The following is a 16,912-nucleotide window of genomic DNA, read 5'->3' as shown; positions in this document are numbered from 1 at the left end:
TATGTCCTGTGGTAAACACGATATACATGCTTAGCTTGTGCCTGCCTTGTGCAAGGCCTGTGTTTTTCCCAAATTTGGGTAAAGCAAGCCTATGACTTCACCTAATATAGTCAGGGTTGGTTAACTGCCATTCTGATTGGCTCTTTTGTGTCCAAAGGCCCAGTAGTCTCAAGCTGTACTGCTAAAAGAACTGAGCAGGTAATGCAATGTGCTCTGCCATTGTATTGGTGCCTGCTGTTGCCTGCTACTATTGCTCTCTGTTCCTGGCAGTGTACTGCTTTACTGCCTTATTGCAACTTGCCATGCTATGCTAAGCTGTAAACTAGCTCTTCCACAAAGTAACAATTCTGATGATCTTAGTTTGTTTGCCTGGAAACTCCATTGCCTCGAGTTCACCAGGAAAAGGCTTTAAATGCCTCAACGTGATTGGCCTGCATAGCCAGCATGACATCACGTCAGGATTGCACATCACAAGACATCCTGCCTACACCTGAAAGTCTCCTGCCAAGACAGGAAGCCCTGAAGACACACAGGTCATCCAGAGAAGCCAGGATAAGGCCAGAGATTGTGTGCCTTCTTTCCCAGCACTATGTGAAGCCTGGGAAGAATCAGATGCTTCTGCAGCTGACAAGACAGCAACAGAAATCCCTGAAAGCATTTGGCTACTCTCTGAAGCTGTAGCTAGCCCTGCGAGTTGGAAGATAATTTTGTGAGTAAATACCTAAAGCCTCTTGTAATTCACCATTGCCTTCTGCCATAAGCAGAAAGGAGCTCCTTGAGTTCATCTAGTGGGCAAGCAGTATATTGACTGCAGGAACCTTCTCCTCCAGTTCAATTAATGTTTATATTTTTGCTGGTTATTTCTAGATGTACTTATTATCTGCATAATGTTTCCATGACCATGCAAAGAACCAATTATTATTAAAATTAGTGGTCAGGGGTGGTGAGAGTTGTGAATATCAAAATTAATAAACAATATTATTTTTTGAAAAAGATAATCTCACATTACTTAGTTACCTCCTCCATTACAAATAGAGACTTCCTTTCTACAAGGAATGACATGGAAAAGAAAAGAGTGAGAGGTACAAGTTACTTCTGGGGAGATTCGTATCAGACACAAGAGAGAAATTTTTCACAATAAGCACAACAACAAGCACAACTCCCCAGAGAAGCAGTGGTTTCCCCAACATGGGACACTTTAGATTCCGCTGGATGGGGTGCTGGGCCACCTTGTCTACACGGTACTTAATCAAAAAAATGGTGGATCAGACAGTCCTTAAGGTCTCCTCCAACCAAATATTCTATGATTTCAAGATTCTATTTGATCAAAGAAATGCTGTCAATTTATTGTGGAAGCAACTGTCTGGATGAAACTCTGTAAATGAGCCTATGCCAACTGATTCAGACTTCTAATGGGCTTTGACACCACTGCAACCATTTATTGAAGGTGGCATGCCACCATTTGTTTCAGTTTTCCTGTGCAGGGACAGAAGCAGACACAAATTGTGGTTGCCTTGAGTTGCTGTATGCTATAGAGATAGTGTAGATGGAAAAAAAATCTCAGGTAATTACTGTGAAAGTCTTGCACCATTTTTAACTATTCTCCAATACACTGTAGGAAGGATGGGTTAGGAATTCCCATCTCTAGCTTTGTTTTGTTGTATTGTGTGGTTTGAGGCTCACTGAAATATTTCACTGAGAGAAATTAAATCCTTAGCTGTGAGAAGATACAGTCTCAAGTTGTGCCAGGGGAAGTACAGGCTGGATGTTAGGAGGAAGTTCTTCACAGAGAGAGTGATTGGCATTGGAATGGGCTGCCCAGGGAGGTGGTGGAGGCACCGTCCCTGGAGGTGTTCAAGAAAAGACTGGATGAGGCACTTAGTGCCATGGTCTAGTTGATTGGATAGGGCTGGGTGCTAGGTTGGACTGGCTGATCTTGGAGGTCTCTTCCAACCTGGTTGATTCTATGATTCTAAGAAAGGAAAGAAAACAACAGTAACCTGTATCACCATTCTTCTGCTGAGAAATGCAACCAGTCAAAATATAGATAAGACATTTACTTCTTGCACACTGCTCAGCCCTCACTTCTGGCTGTGCCTTCTTTCTGATGGTCTGGTCTCTGTGGCTGCCTCTGCCTTAACTCTAATCTGATGTAACCCTTTTCCCTCTAACCTCCTTGTTGGCTCTTTTTGACCTCACCTCAGATCTCCAGATTTATCACATGAGATACACATGGGTTGATCTGGTTATTTCTGTAGGTAGGGAAAGAGGGAGGGGGAAGTGAGGAATTGGGTCGGGAGCCCTCCTGGGAACTCTGATTGTTTCTGGGAGGGTTGTTGTGTTTCTATATTACTTTTAATTTGTATATAACTGTATATATTTGTGTATATCTGCTTGTATATTGTGCTAAGTGGTAAATATAGCTTCATTCTTTAACCTCCGGGCAACTGAGTCTAGTCTGCATGAAGAGGCCCTTGGCAACATAAAAAGAAGCATCTGTGGGACATTATGGCTGAGTGATCTCAGAGCAGCCTGATTTAACAGCAGTTTTGATGATTTGTTGTCACAGTTCTTGTTTATCCCATATGAACATATCCTTCCCAAGGGTCAGTGCAATAAGGCTCATTCACATGTGAGATGGTTTCTTTGCTGCCACTGAAGGGACTCTCCAATGGATAGATAAAGCCCACACTCATGTATTTTGCTTTGTTAGTCAGATTATACCTTCATTTTCTTGAAACTGAACATTTAATAAGAGCTTAAATACTATCATATTTCAGATCTGTTACCACCAGCTTTTTAAGGCAGGGACTACTACTTTGTTTCTTGATTGTGTATTAGCAGCATGTGGCCTCAGCCCTTGGGAACCACAGGCAAAACCACATTTAAAATAAAAGATTAGATCCTTCTTGATGGTTTAGCCGTGCCTAGTGCAAAGTAGGATGGACCATGTTGTCCTTCTCTTCTAATGCTGTGCTAATTCTACAAGTGACTAGTTTAATTTAGATTATTTCTAGTGACTCCAGCATAGGGATTCAGGTACCTAGCATGATTTTAAAGACCCAGTGTATCTTCTCTGCTTTTCATCTGCTATTCTGGTAGTGAAGGGCTATTGTAGACCCTACCTCATGTCTGACAGCCTCATCTGAATGTTTTGTATACCATGAAGTGTTGTAAGCAACACTAGACACTGATTTCAAGTTAGCAGGCTTAATCCTTTGGTGATCAAAAAAACACCAGTGATAAACAAAGCCTCTCAATCACTCTGCTACCTTCACCGTCAGTGTAGGACATAGATTTACTACAGCAGTTCAAATTAAATGTCCTCCCATACTACAGAAATCTTAACTCCTAGTCAAGTGTGGTTTTGCTGAAGTTAAATTTACAAAGCTTTTTAAAATGTATTGTGTAATTGAATGTAAAATCTTTGTGCTGTTTCATAGATAATGCTTAAAGCTCAATGGCCACCCAAAATATTTCCTTGATTTGAGAAACTGCTCTTAGGTGATGGACGTTATTGCCTTGGTACCAAAAAAATTAAAGCACATAGAAATAATTTTGGTCAGATGCATTTAGCACAGATCTCAGTGATGTGGTTTGGGTTTGTTTTGTTTTGTTTCAACAGGGCATAAAGACTCCTTCACTAAAATAATTCAAATTAGAAAGTGTTATGATACTCCATAAACAGTATCATCTTGTCATTTTCTGTGTCTGGTGCTCTGCCTAGAGGTACAGTTAGTCATTGTTGCAACTTCCTTCAGGATTTTTTTCTCATTTCCCTACAATATATCAAAACCCTTTGCCTAGGCGTAAGAATTAGAACAGTTTACTCTTCTGTCATGTGAGTTTCTCAGATTGTAGTTGGAAAACCCTCCTAAGGAGAAAATATCAGATAATGTAATTATTTCAGTGCTTTCCTTTCCTGGTGGTGAGGTCTCTCTCTAGTACTTGGATTGTGGAAAAACTCTGAATTTGTTATTGCTCAGAGCACCCCTGTATCTCATACGTATAATCCTGACCCAAATGAGACAGCTGCCAAACATTTTGTGCTAGGCCAGTTTGCCACTTGTAAAGTCACAATCAGTGTTTCTGAGGCCATCCTGCCACACCTCTACCTGAGGAGAGAGTATATACATGTTAACAAGATCCTTCATAACTTTTTCTCTGGTGGCCCCTGAACATAGAGAGCCCTTGTGTTGACCTGTGTTTCCGTGTGTGGTGCTTGGGCTAGGGCATCTGTAATTACATAGAGTGCTAACACTCAGCTGTCCTGCAGGCTTTGGCAGCCTCATCGTGCAAAGGAAAGCAGCAAGAAAATCCCCAGCTGCTCTAGTTGATTGCAGGGATAATGCAGGAGGCCTTTGCAACAGGAGCAACCCATGAGTTCTACAATTAATTTGCTTCATAGCATACTTCTCTGTGCAAGCGAAGTAACGGTCCAGAGTTTGTGCAGGAGGGATTGTGCAGAATTGTGGACTGCTACTTTAATTTCCTCCTGGTGTAAAATTTGCCTGCTTCCCTATCTCGTGTGGCATTAGAACATCCACAAGATCAGTTCAACTAGAAGATTTACAAAATAGCAACAGAAATGGAGCTCCAGCTGTGAGTCTCTGAGTCGTAGGTTCGGTGATGAGCTTGCAGTCTGAGATTTGTTGATGAACTTAGTTCTGTTTTGAAACATGGCCAAGATTTTAACAACATGATTCCAACCTTTAATTTTGTCAGAACTCAATTTTAACAAGATAATACCAAATGGGTGAAGCTGTATCTTTCAGTGGCTTGGATTTCAGTGCAGACAGATTATAGAATGTAACAATGACCATGTCAGTGGCTTTAAAAAGTGTGAGTATGAAGTACACATTTCCTGTATACTTTTCTTTCAATTCCCTAGCTGATGTATTTTTTGTTAGAAAAATCAGGCTAGGACTTTGCTTCTCCTCCAAGTAATCCAGAATTATAAGACTTTTTCTTCATGTGATTATTCTTTCACACCAGAAAGCAGGTTTTCTTGTGAAACATTATTTATACGTTTATGCTAAATTAGTTCCTCTTGTTGCTAAGTCACTGGAAGCTGTCTGTCACTCTGTGGAATGCTAATTCCGCTGTCCTCTCTCCTTGAGCCTAGATACCTTGGGAGTCTGGCAAGTGTGGCTAATGAACAACACATGCAATGGCTGTGGAACTTCAGTGGGAGAAGGGCCTTTTGGATAGGCAAGTACATCAGCTGCCTGCCACAGAATCACAGCACATTAGAGCTTGGAAGGGACCTCCAGAGATCCAAACCCTCTGCCAAAAGCAGGATCATCTAGGGCAGTCTGCACAGGAATGCATTCAGGAGGGTGTTGAAAGTCTTCAGAGATGGAGACTCCACAACCCCTCCAGGGAGCCTTATGAAGGATTACATCTTATCTGCACTTCCCTAAGCAGGAACTGCCACATCAGTTTTCAAGTGTTACTTTGGCCTCAATTTTCTGCCACTTTTGTTAATTTACAGCAAGGCATAAACTGAAAGTCATAATTTACCTGGCTAATTTTTCCAATCTCTATCAAAAAGAAGAAGTGGATTATTTTTGCCTTGAAACTTTTCCCATTTTAATATTAGCTGGTAGAGCCCCCACTGGTTTGTTTATTTCACTTTGCTTTTTGTTTTTTTTTTTTGGGGGGGGGGGGGGGGGAGGGGGTGGGCTGTACTACTTTATCTCTTTTAAAAAACACTTCAAATACTTATGTTATCACTAATTTAATGGTGTCACCCTGTGTCAGAAGTCTTGTGAATCATGATCAGCTAAAGAAGATTTAATCACATAATTTTAGATGTAACTATTTCTTATGGACCCTTCATTTAATGAGAAGTGGAAAGAACTCTGGTGGGCCTCCTCTGTACCTTCTGATCCTTTTCTGTGAATGACTGCCTTAGCTCATGGACTGTTTCTTCTAGCCTCTCTTATTTCTGCTATGCAGCCTGTATTTTATTGGCTTGTGTCCAATGCTGCAATTTTGAACTGTCTGAGATGGATTTACTAGCTATACCACAACTTTAAAAACTGCAGCTAGTTTGGGATCGTGTTGAATGGTATTTAATTATGCTAGCCTGAGGGGAATAAGCTCCTCTTACAAGAATAAGGACTACAAGATCATTACGTCAATTTTCTGATCTTGATCTTTTCTAGCTGAGAGGTTATGCCTGAAAATATGCCACTCATGTTGGTCTTGGTAACTCAGGGACTGACAGAAAACACATGGGTTTGGTTGTATTAATTAACACAGCCTAATTTTACAACTGTGAATTTCAACAGTTTAAGTAAACATTTGCAGGATTTTGTTTTCAGAAGGTGTCTGGAGGCATCTAAGCTTGCCCAGACTTGAATACAACATTCTGCTTGGCATCTTACATACCGGAAGAGAAACCTGAGGGGTGACAGACATGCAACAGGTGGAAAGAGAGAAAACGTTTTATAAGCGATAATGAAGAATACATTTCTCCTTGTAGGGATCGCCCTAATTGTTGATTCAGATGGTCTTACAAAACATTAAATTGTATTTTACTTGTGTTCTTCCAGATGTTTTTTGTTTGTTTTCTTTCTTTCAGCACAATATAGAATACATTTTTAAAGAAATGTTGTTCTGTTGGCATCAGGCTCCATAGACTATAAAAATGACTGACTTGATTTTACTGATTTCACACAGGCTTGAATGACCAAGTCAGTCCTGGACACTGGAAGTGGAACGGGGGAGAACCTGTAACCTACATGAACTGGAGAGAAGGCTCCTACAGGTCACCAAAGATAGGAAGAAATTGTGTATTGGTGAAGAAGCAAGGAAAATGGCAAGCAACTGACTGCAGGAAGATCAAACGTAACAGCTATGTATGTTCAAGAAAGCTGTAAATTATGCAGAAACGCCGTGAAAGCAGGTGGACATTCACACTGTTTCAGTTCTATCTACCTGCAGACATGTGAGGGTGTGCAATGGAAAACACCATCCTATTTATCAGCAAGGTTTATTTTCTGATCTGTCACTTATTTGTATGCATTTTTTTACACCAAAGAGACATGGCTGGAGGTTTTCATCATATTTCTCTGTAAAAATACTTAAGAAAAGAAGCAGCACATCTGGGTGATTTACCTGGTTCTTAAGAATGGGTTGTGAATTGGCTCTTGCTTTAAATCATTTGCAATAAAACCTGCAGTTTTACTCTGCAGTCACATAAAAGGAAGACTGCAAGTCTGCTTGGGGTGAAAGTGAGGGCAGACTGCTGTCTAAAACCAGCATCTCTTGGGTGATGAGGGGAGGGACATTATGTCATGAGACTACAGCTTCTGTGGTGGATGCCTTAGTGCAGCATCTTACGAAAACACCAACGTCAGGATTTAGTGGCAGATTGTCAACAGGGGCAAAACTCTTTTTCCACCTCCTAAGGCCAGCTTCAGATTCTCATGGATCTGCTCACACAGAGCTGCACATTGTTTCGTATTTCTAACCAAAGTTGTTCAATGTTTTTTGGAGATGCAGGAGCATGTTGTCATTTTTAGTGTAATTAAGTAAGAGTACCTCTGTAAATCTAATGCTTTTACATAAAAATAAATGCTGGATCTTAATCCTAGAATATTATTTTAGTATAACCAGTGATACATGAACATGAATAGTATTTAAATGTGTGTATGAACCAGTGTAATCATGAGACATAATTTGTACTAATGCAACTATGGCTTTTGAAAGGTATTAATCTAAGTCGTTATTGGGGATTTAATGTTTACAAAAATAATAATTAAAAAATCTTGATTCAGTTCTGAGAAATGCTAAGAAGTCAACATTTAGTAGGAAAAAAAGAGCTCATTCTTTTAAATACAGGCAGCTGCAGTGATACCATTTTGCAACATGAGAGTAAATTTATATTTGACTTCTCAAAAGTTTTGGTTCAGAGTCTTCTTACCAGCAGCCTTAAAATACAATAAAATAAAATAAAATAACAAGTTGTAAGCTTCATAAAAAACAATTAGAGCTCCTCTCTGCCCAGTGATTTTGTGACAGTGGCAATGAATGTGTGGCAATGAATAGGGTGAGTTTGATCTGTACCTTATGAATTCTCATCCCTTCCACTTGCCTGCCTGCTGCTAGCAGTTGGCTCTCCCCTTGTCCACCATCAGCTCATCTATTCAGCCAGATTCTAGATCAATTGCATCTGTACACTTTTTGCATCAGAGATGGAAAACCTCCTTCTGGGATTCCACACCGCAGTTTCTCAGTCCTGTAAGGGACAGATGCAGCAGAATCACCTCTCCTCTTTGGGCTGAGGGACACATTTTCAGGGATTATTTACCCTTTCTCTTTACCTTTGGCAAGCGTGGGTCATTTATCCTTCCTCCTTGCCTGTGACATGTTAAATGAACATGCATGTGAGTAGCTAGGCAGTCTTTGTACATAGGAGAGAACCTTTCTGAAAGGACTGTTGCAGATAAGAATGAGTGCCTTGCAAAATTAGAGGAAAAGTACTGTGAAGAGAACCTACTCGGCCTTCTGAGTGGTATCGACAGAGAGACAAAAATATTTGATTCTAGGCATTTTTGCTAGCACTAATGCTTTTGCTTAAGGAGTTCTCTAGATCACCATAGATAGGCTAAATATTCCAAGATTTCTCCAAACCAATTACCCCCAAGTATCCATCTACACCTGGTTTTATCTCTGATAGTTTTCAATTAAAAAAAAGCAAACCAAATCCCAAATAAACTCCACAAACCCAACAATCAACACCCTCCCAAAAAAAAACCCCACCAACAAAACCATCAACAAACTAAAAAAACCCACCAATCCACCCCCACAAAAAAACCCCAACAACAAAAACCCCAAACAAACAAAAAAACCCCAAACCCATAAAAAGTGCTAAACAAGCACTCCTGAGACCTCTTCTTGTGTTATGGAGCTCCAGGGAGGATTAATCAAACCAGTTTGGCTAGACATACATTTCTGGTTTGTTAGGGCTTCCTTTTTATAAAAACTGCTGAGTTTATTTGTGCTGTCCTGATAACACCTTCTTAAGATTACTACCTCTCCATGTGACTTAATAAATGAATGACATCAACAGAGAGGGAATTTCGACCACGGTGCTCGTTGTTTTATCAGTAAGTAATAAATGACTCATGCCCAGTCTGAGACAACAGCGATTTTGGAGTTTTGCTTTTGTGAGGAGATGGCAGGATTCCCTTTTCTGTATTTCATTTGAGCTACTTCAAAGTGATTGAAGAGTATGAAGTACAAAATAGACTGTATGAAGTAAAAAACAGATTGTAAGCTGTGCAAACTGCATGTGTTTATTGGTTTTATTAGATCTAATATGACACATTAAGACAGGTGAAATTCTTGTATTTCTGCCCTGAAAGTCTGCTAAATGGTTTTTCAATATGATGAACTTCTCTGAACATTTATTCACAAATTTCAGCTTTTCTGTCCTTAAAAATTAAGTGGTTTTTCACAGATTTTTTTACAGCTTTTGTTAGAAAGCTGCAGTTGAAATAATACAACACACTCAACCCGGGGAAAGCACAAATCAGTTTTCCTGTTACCACGGAAGTTGCTGTCTCTGAGAGGTTTAGTGAAAAACAGGTTTAAAATCCTAAGAAGTTTTGTTGGGAATTTTTCCAGTCTTCAATACTTTTGAATCAGATTCTGAGTGAACTCAGGGGAAAATCAGTATTCAGAGGATCATAAGAGGAATGTCAAGAGACTGAAAGTGAGAATAAGGACTACCTAAGTTCTGATTTTCAAATGCAGATGTCACATTTTCTGAATAAATAAAAGATTTAGTTCACCAGAACTATCCACATACACTTTAAGAATAACAGAATCAAAATACAGCTGTTCAGTAAAAGTTTTTAATCACTCATTCTAAAATTAGAAAAGCAGCTCTGAGGGCATTACATATATATATAGACAGATAGATAGATAGATAATTCAACGAATGCTGTGTTTCTACATTACTTGCATCAGAAGACCAGTGCTATTTTAACTTTTGTATTAAGAATACTGTATTATGTTAACTTTGTAATATGTGTTAATACAAAACAGAAACATATTTTGGTGGGTATGTATTTCTTCCATTTCATCATCTCACAAAAGCTTTTTTTCTAGTAATAAAAGGAAAAAAAACAATGGAACATAGGACAATGCTGAGTAGCGATGGGACAAATTCATGATACATAGTATCTAAGGCTGGAGGTACAAAACAGATTTATTGATTGCTCTTCCATATCCTACCTGGGAAAAAGCCTTTTAGTTTCATAATCATCTCTTTCCCATGAGACTTCTATGTCATGTTGTTTCCCCAAAACTTCACTAAACAAAGACCACAGATGGCTGTCTTTGACAGGTACAATAACTGGAGAGTAAATTCCATAGCACTAATTCATGAGTTCTGAGATTTTCATATAGGTTCTGTAAAAGACACATCTGGTTACAAGTTTGTTGAGATAGGTTGTGTTGTGAAAATGATAGGATATTGAATTGGGCTGTCATACATAAAACCTACTTTAATGACTTTATAATCAATCATGCTATGATGAAGCTATTTATCTCAACAGAAGATGAGTAATTCAAACAGTGCTTGAGAATTCTTTCTAGGTATTGGCTATCAATGTTACTGATATGTCCATACAGTTCTCTACAACTACCTGAAAGGAGGTTGTAGCAAGTTGGGGGTTGGTCTCTTCCCCTTGTGACAAATGATAGGACAACAGGAAATGATCTGAAGCTGCACCAATGGAGGATTAGGTTGGATATTTGAAGAAATTTCTTTATTGACAGAGTTCCCAAACACTGGATTAGACTCCCCAGGGAGGTGGCTGAATCACCACTGCTGGAGGTGTGCACAAGACACATAGGTGTGGTGTTAACGGACATAAATTTAGCACCAGAGTAGGCAGTTAGATAATGGTTGGACTCCGTGACCTTGAAGGTCTTTTCCCACTGAAATGACTCTATGATTCTAAGTTCTGCACAAAGCCATGCCTCAGAAACATCAGACAAGGACAGAGTATACCTACATATATATACACATATAATTTTTTCTTTCAGGGCAGAACAGGGTAAAATTAAACTGAGACTTAAAAACTTTGTTACACTGAAGGTGATGGGATTTTTAAAGAAAGTTTTGAAAGAGAACAGATGGAGCCTTACAGGCAATTAGTTTTCTGTGCTGCATTCACAGAATTTAATGCAGTTTTGGTTACATGAATAAAGTTAAATACAGACACTACATGATCGAGACCATGGCTGAAACTTTCAAAAAGAAAGAGCTGGTATACCACTGGTCTAAATTTAGGGGAAATGCACTCCCTGGCAAAGGAAGTGAAAAATAGCTCAAATAAATAAAAGCAAAAAGAAAGAACACATCCTTTATGTTGCTATAATCATGATGGAGCACATTTAAGTTATTTAAGTTAGCTTTTCATTTCTAAATTCTAAAGCAAAGAGCTGCAAAATCTATGTTGCTTCAAACACTCAAATCTCATTTCAAAGACACTGCTCAATGAGTCAGTGTAATACAATACATAGGTCTGAGTATCAACCCAGTCTTGTAACTGAGCAATTAAAGGTTAAAAAAAGAAAGAAAACTCAAAATGTAAAGTTCTTATCTTTGCTGAAAATTTTTGAATGACTACTACTGACATGGAACATATATAGGGAATTTTAGTTCCAAAAGTCATCTGCTTCAGTTTGTTGGCCAATAAAAACAGGATATGAGGATTCAATTTGAACTTCTAAGCTACTTTATCCACCACATTAATTTTCTTGTCTTATTGAACGTGCTTGTGTAAACATGATGTAAGGATTTTTGCCTGCACGCATCGTAACTGATCTTGCAGCAGATGCCACTATTTTCTGTGATTTCACTCCTGATACCTGTGGGAGAACCTTTTCACTCAGTGCACACTTGAGACTTCAGGAAAGCACCAAATGAGTGGCAGAAATAAGCTGCTTTCAGATGAAATGACAGAACAATAAAGCTGTGCTTCCCTGAATGAGATCTTCCCACCAAGACCAAGGCACAAATACATTTTAACATCAGCATGTGAACTCCAATCAAGAACATGATGAATTTTAACACAAGTTCTAGATCTCCATTAATTCTGTGCTAAAGTTATGCTGATACCTTACAAGGATGTTGCTAGGCAAGTAGTTTACTTTATCAGGCAATAAACTAATTTCCCAAAAATGAAAGTCAAATAACTCCACATACCTAGTATGGACTAGATGGTTTCCAAGAACAATGAACAGATTAGCTACAAACTTAAGAGTCCATTGATAGAATCTTTCTGGTAGAAACAGAAGTGTGTAGATGTTAGAGTACTTTAATGGCAAATAATCTGAAGCACAACTTCCTTTTATTTTTTTCAGATTAGGATCAATGTTTGCAACATTTATTGGAGATATCTTTCCTTCTCCCAAAAGTTTCCTCTGTAAGATGTTATAGCAATTGGTTGGTTTTTTTTTTCTTTTTTTTTTTCTTTTTTTTTCTTAAATGTTGCATTGTGTGAGAATTTTGCAAAACATGCCTCTGGTTTAGGATCTAGTAATCCTCAGATATTTCTGTTGAGACATTGATGTCTGGATTTGTAAAATGTCAGTTCTAAAACCCAACGATCCATAAATCCTCATTTTGTTTACCAACTTTATAGGATGCCTGTAGTGGGTTTGGTGCCTTAACATGATGTAGCAGCATTAGTTAATTTTTGAGAATCTGGAGCACAACATTTCTTTGCTCTTTATTCTGTGTATGTCTGCACACTCCAGCAGCTGCAAAACTGCTGTGAAGGAGGTGAAGCAAGGGCTTCTCTGCAAATAAGCTGTCTGCCTATTCCTCGGTGTGAGTAAGCACCCGTCTGTCGGTTTGCAGTGGCACTGCTGCAGGCCTTGAGTCATATCCCAAATGTGACATTCCAAAAGGCACTCAACTTTTGAAAAATGTGTGCTGATTCGACATACAGCTTCACGTTTTAGCAAACTTTAATCAGTTTGCCTCTTCCTGTTGTGATGAAGTAACACTCTTTGTTTTGACAGCCTTTGGCTTTGTGGAATGGAAAATCAAAATAAACAGTGAAGACCACATTGAACATGCTAATACACAGCCTCGAATGTTTCCTTAGTTCCTAGGCCTCAACTAGACAGGTTATCCAAACATTTCCTCCTATTGACTCCTTCCGTTCCCCACATCATCCTGAGTTACTAGATTTTAGATAGAAACGTCTAATACACATAATCCAGATTAAAAGCAGAGTTTCATTAGCACAAACTCCACTATCATAATTGTAATCTACAGTAAATGAATGCAATTAGCCACAGTAGAATCTTCTTTGAGCCCTCCCTTCCTACACAGAGCAGACATAAACTGATGCTAGGCTCTCTTATAAAGCTAGGACACTACGTTCCCTACAATAGCAGCAGGACTGCATTTTACAAGATCATGTCACTGCTTCCTCTCCAGTTGCTAGTACTCTCATGTCTTGGAGCCACAGAGCCACAGGAATATTCTCTGCAGAAGAAAAGCAGAAGGCCATTTCAGCACCCTTTCCATCTGGACAGAAATTTGCTTAAAAGTAAGAGTTTTCATGAGCTGGAATGGGAAAACCCAGTAGCTGTTGAAGAAACCCTGGGAGATTCTAGTGTTTTTATAGCCATTCCACAGACAGCATCTGGACGTGAGAAGCAAGTGGAGAAAAAAATGTCCAGATTCTTTCTTCCCAACACAGAACTCCATGCAGTCCAAGACTTGAGGACACGGGCAACACCCAGAGAGACTTCTCCTGCAGAAAACTTTCCATCTCACTATTCAAGCAAGAGGGAGGCTAAACCTCTCCATAAAAAAGATGCCAAGAAATTTTGGGACCACTTCATGTCAAAGAAAAACTCAGCATCTGAAGGGGTTGTCCTGCCGATCAAGACCAATGAAATGCGTGAAGAAAACTGCAGAACCCTGCCTTTTTCTCAGGTAAGAACAAGTATCCAAGATCAACAAATATGTTCTTTCCCCTGCCTTTCATAATCAGCAATAAATGATGCATGAGTTACTTGATTTGCTAAGTCCCAGGGCCACTTTGGAGCACTAACACAGCATAAGTAGCTGAAGAATGTTGCTGAAAAGGCTGAAAAGTTTTAGACTGGTGAGCCAAACACTGCACTTCAGTACTGGAAAGCCACACATTCAATTTTCACAGAGTTATATATGCATACACATATGCATATAATGAAAGGTCCAGGACACATATTTACAGGAGAAGTTGGGTGTTTTCTTAAAGCTAAGCAAGGATTCCTTTCTGCTATATTAATTAGAAGACTTATGCATACATTTAATTCTGTGCTAAGAATGATGGAAAACTGATAATTTGCCACACACATGGATGAAGCCTTTCTGTCACGTTGCAACACCAAGATAAGCAAATAGTATAGATAAAAGTGCTGTGTTCCCTGTTGGACAACATTTATTCTCATGTGTTTCCATAATCACAGACTCTCAAGGACTGTGCTTTTTTGCATCTCTCAATAAATTTATTTCACTATCAGGTATATGTAAATGTACATGTGGCCTATAGATAAATTTGTGCTTTAATATTAATGCCATGTAATATGGCAAGCTTTCTCCAGGACGGCTGCAGTTATGGCCTGGGAGTTGGCACAGGCTCTCCTGATAGAAGGAATGGATATTCTTGCAAACCAAAAGATTACAAAACTTTCACTGTGCTTTTATGATTTTCATAATAAAAATCCTACTAATACCATGTCTTTTCCACATAGAAACCAGACTTGGAGATTACAGCTGAGTCTAGCTTTTGATTTATATATAAGCACATCAGGCCAAAACAATGTTTTAAATCCTGCTAATTTGGTAGGACTGCTTAACCACATTGGGAATAAGAATTCAAACAGTAATTAAAGGTAAATACGACAAACCCAGCTTATTTGATTTTCCTCCAACAGCTCACAGAGACATTGACTGAAGCAGATTTTGTCTTTGTTGTTCAATCTAAGAATTGCCCTCAGGAACACTAAAGTTTGCTTTTAAAAGCTCTTGCAGTTTACCACTTGCTTGGCATAAAAATTAAACTTGTTTAAAGTAAATACTCTGAAAATTAAAAACATAGTATTTCCTGGTTTTGATTTGGCTTTGGTTTGGGTGTTTTCTGCCATCATGTGCTATTGCAAAATCTATGGGTCATTCATGTATCAGAAACTTCAAAATACTTTCTGTTTCAGGGTGTTACTCATGAGAATTGTGAGAAGGTGATGATACAGAATAATCTGTGTTTTGGAAAATGTAGTTCCTTTCACGTTCCTGGTCCAGAAGATCGTCTTTATACCTTTTGTTCTCATTGCTTGCCCAGCAAGTTCTCCATGAAACGCCTGGATCTCAACTGCACCAGTTCTGTCCCAGTGGTTAAAGAAGTCATGATTGTAGAAGAATGTAAATGTGAGACTCAGATTAAAGACTCTGAGAATGGACCTCTGCTGTCAGATTTGCATGTAAATGCACATGAGCACAACTCACCTGTGCAAACTACCTCTTAACTCCTGGATCATAAGAATTTTCCCATGAAAATATAACAAAACAAAACAAAACAAAACAAAACAAAAAAAAAAAAAGAAAGCTTGCATCACACTGGTACACAGAAATATTACACATTTACAGTTTCCACCTGAATTGCTTCTCTGCTTCAACAGTAACTTTACCTCAAATGTAACAGAAATTTACTTGCAGCTGTTAAAGAAATGGAGATGAGATTACTGGCCTTATGGGTAGAGTTCTAACTTTTACAAGGAAATCTAAAAAAAACCAAAATACCCTTTTCACCACTGTCCCTGCAAGCAACAACTAAAGAACTAGTATGATTTACCACACAAAAATCTGAATGAATTGGCTGGTTTAAATTGCCTTCACTTGCAGGGACTGCTGAGACAGTGATATTGGCAACACAGGTGAGGGTTTAGGCTCTAATGGCTGGTGAATGTAAAATATAAATGGACATAAGGCAAACAGAAAGCTGTGACTAGTTAGGGTAATTCTTCTTACTCCCAGTTGGAATTCAGTTCCCAGTGAAAACGAACATATTTCACAATTTACACATACAATGCTTGCAAAGGTTATTCTGCTGTTGAAAGCACCTACTCTCTACCTGCCTGCACATTTTTTGTTGCATAGTAGAAGCATAAAGTGTTTCACAGCAGGAGAAAAAAAGGGTTTAAATTGTATATTCCCCCAGAAAACATAATAAATTAATAGATTGATGTTACTGTTGTTATTATCAGTATTAAAATTCACTGTGGAAAGACAATGCACTTTTCCCTGTTCATTTTATTTTAACATTGACAGTCACTTCAAGATAAAGTTTCAGTATTTGTCTCAACACCTAAACTAAAGCAGAAAAGGCATTTATGTGACAGAAAATCTGCAGAAGGTTTTCATCAGCATGGGAATACATGTACAGCTTTATAGGAGCTGAGAAAACTCTTTGCCATGAAACGTCTGAATATAGTGCTAGCCGACACAGCATGAGTGGCTGTTAGCTGAGCTGTTAGCTTCTCTGCTCTCTCCAGATGCCTCACCCTGGACTTGTCTTGCAGACCTGGCACATTAGACAATTAGCCACTTCCTGCAACTAGATAACAGCCTATTCCTAACCCTGCTCCTTCGGTCTTCTGGGAATCTGCTCCACTGCTACTGACAGACTCTCTGACTTGGGTCACAGATGTTAAATTATCCACAGTGGGGTTCATTTTGGAGTTTTTTTTGTGTATGGGAAATCAGTATTAATACAGGTGATCAAATAAAAGGTTGGGCAGATTATTCCTTGCATTTGAGATGCGCTGTGATTAGAAATATCCTGATGTCCTTTCAAAAAATATATATTCAGTACAGCTGCCAAGT

General features: G+C 38.8%; 2 protein-coding genes across 3 annotated transcripts in view; both read left to right on the top strand.

The window, feature by feature from the left end:
• Positions 1-8,025, top strand: part of FREM1 (FRAS1 related extracellular matrix 1) — a 78,486-nt gene extending 70,461 nt beyond the window's left edge. For both annotated transcript variants that reach the window (XM_064176488.1, XM_064176487.1), the window contains exons 35-36: positions 5,126-5,211; positions 6,688-8,025. In XM_064176488.1, the coding sequence (XP_064032558.1) occupies positions 5,126-5,211; positions 6,688-6,887 (286 nt within the window). In that variant the 3' untranslated portion in view covers positions 6,888-8,025. The remainder of the gene's footprint in view (positions 1-5,125; positions 5,212-6,687) is intronic.
• Positions 8,026-13,456: 5,431 nt separating this feature from the next.
• Positions 13,457-15,555, top strand: CER1 (cerberus 1, DAN family BMP antagonist). Its single transcript, XM_064176334.1, has 2 exons — positions 13,457-13,981; positions 15,244-15,555. Exons 1-2 carry the CDS (start codon positions 13,457-13,459, stop codon positions 15,553-15,555), a joined length of 837 nt encoding a protein of 278 aa, XP_064032404.1.
• Positions 15,556-16,912: the final 1,357 nt, after the last annotated feature.

The sequence above is a fragment of the Pogoniulus pusillus genome, chromosome Z (assembly GCF_015220805.1).
Source record: "Pogoniulus pusillus isolate bPogPus1 chromosome Z, bPogPus1.pri, whole genome shotgun sequence".
Taxonomy (NCBI): Eukaryota; Metazoa; Chordata; class Aves; order Piciformes; family Lybiidae; genus Pogoniulus; species Pogoniulus pusillus.
The sequence above is the reverse complement of the archived record's forward strand: the minus strand, read 5'-3'. Positions and strand labels throughout refer to the sequence as shown.

Coding starts and splice junctions, on each gene's coding strand:
- CER1 (XM_064176334.1), top strand. CDS start 13,457: ATGTCACTGCTTCCTCTCCAGTTGCTAGTACTCTCATGTCTTGGAGCC. Junction 13,982..15,243: donor GAACCCTGCCTTTTTCTCAG/GTAAGAACAAGT, acceptor TTTCTGTTTCAG/GGTGTTACTCATGAGAATTG.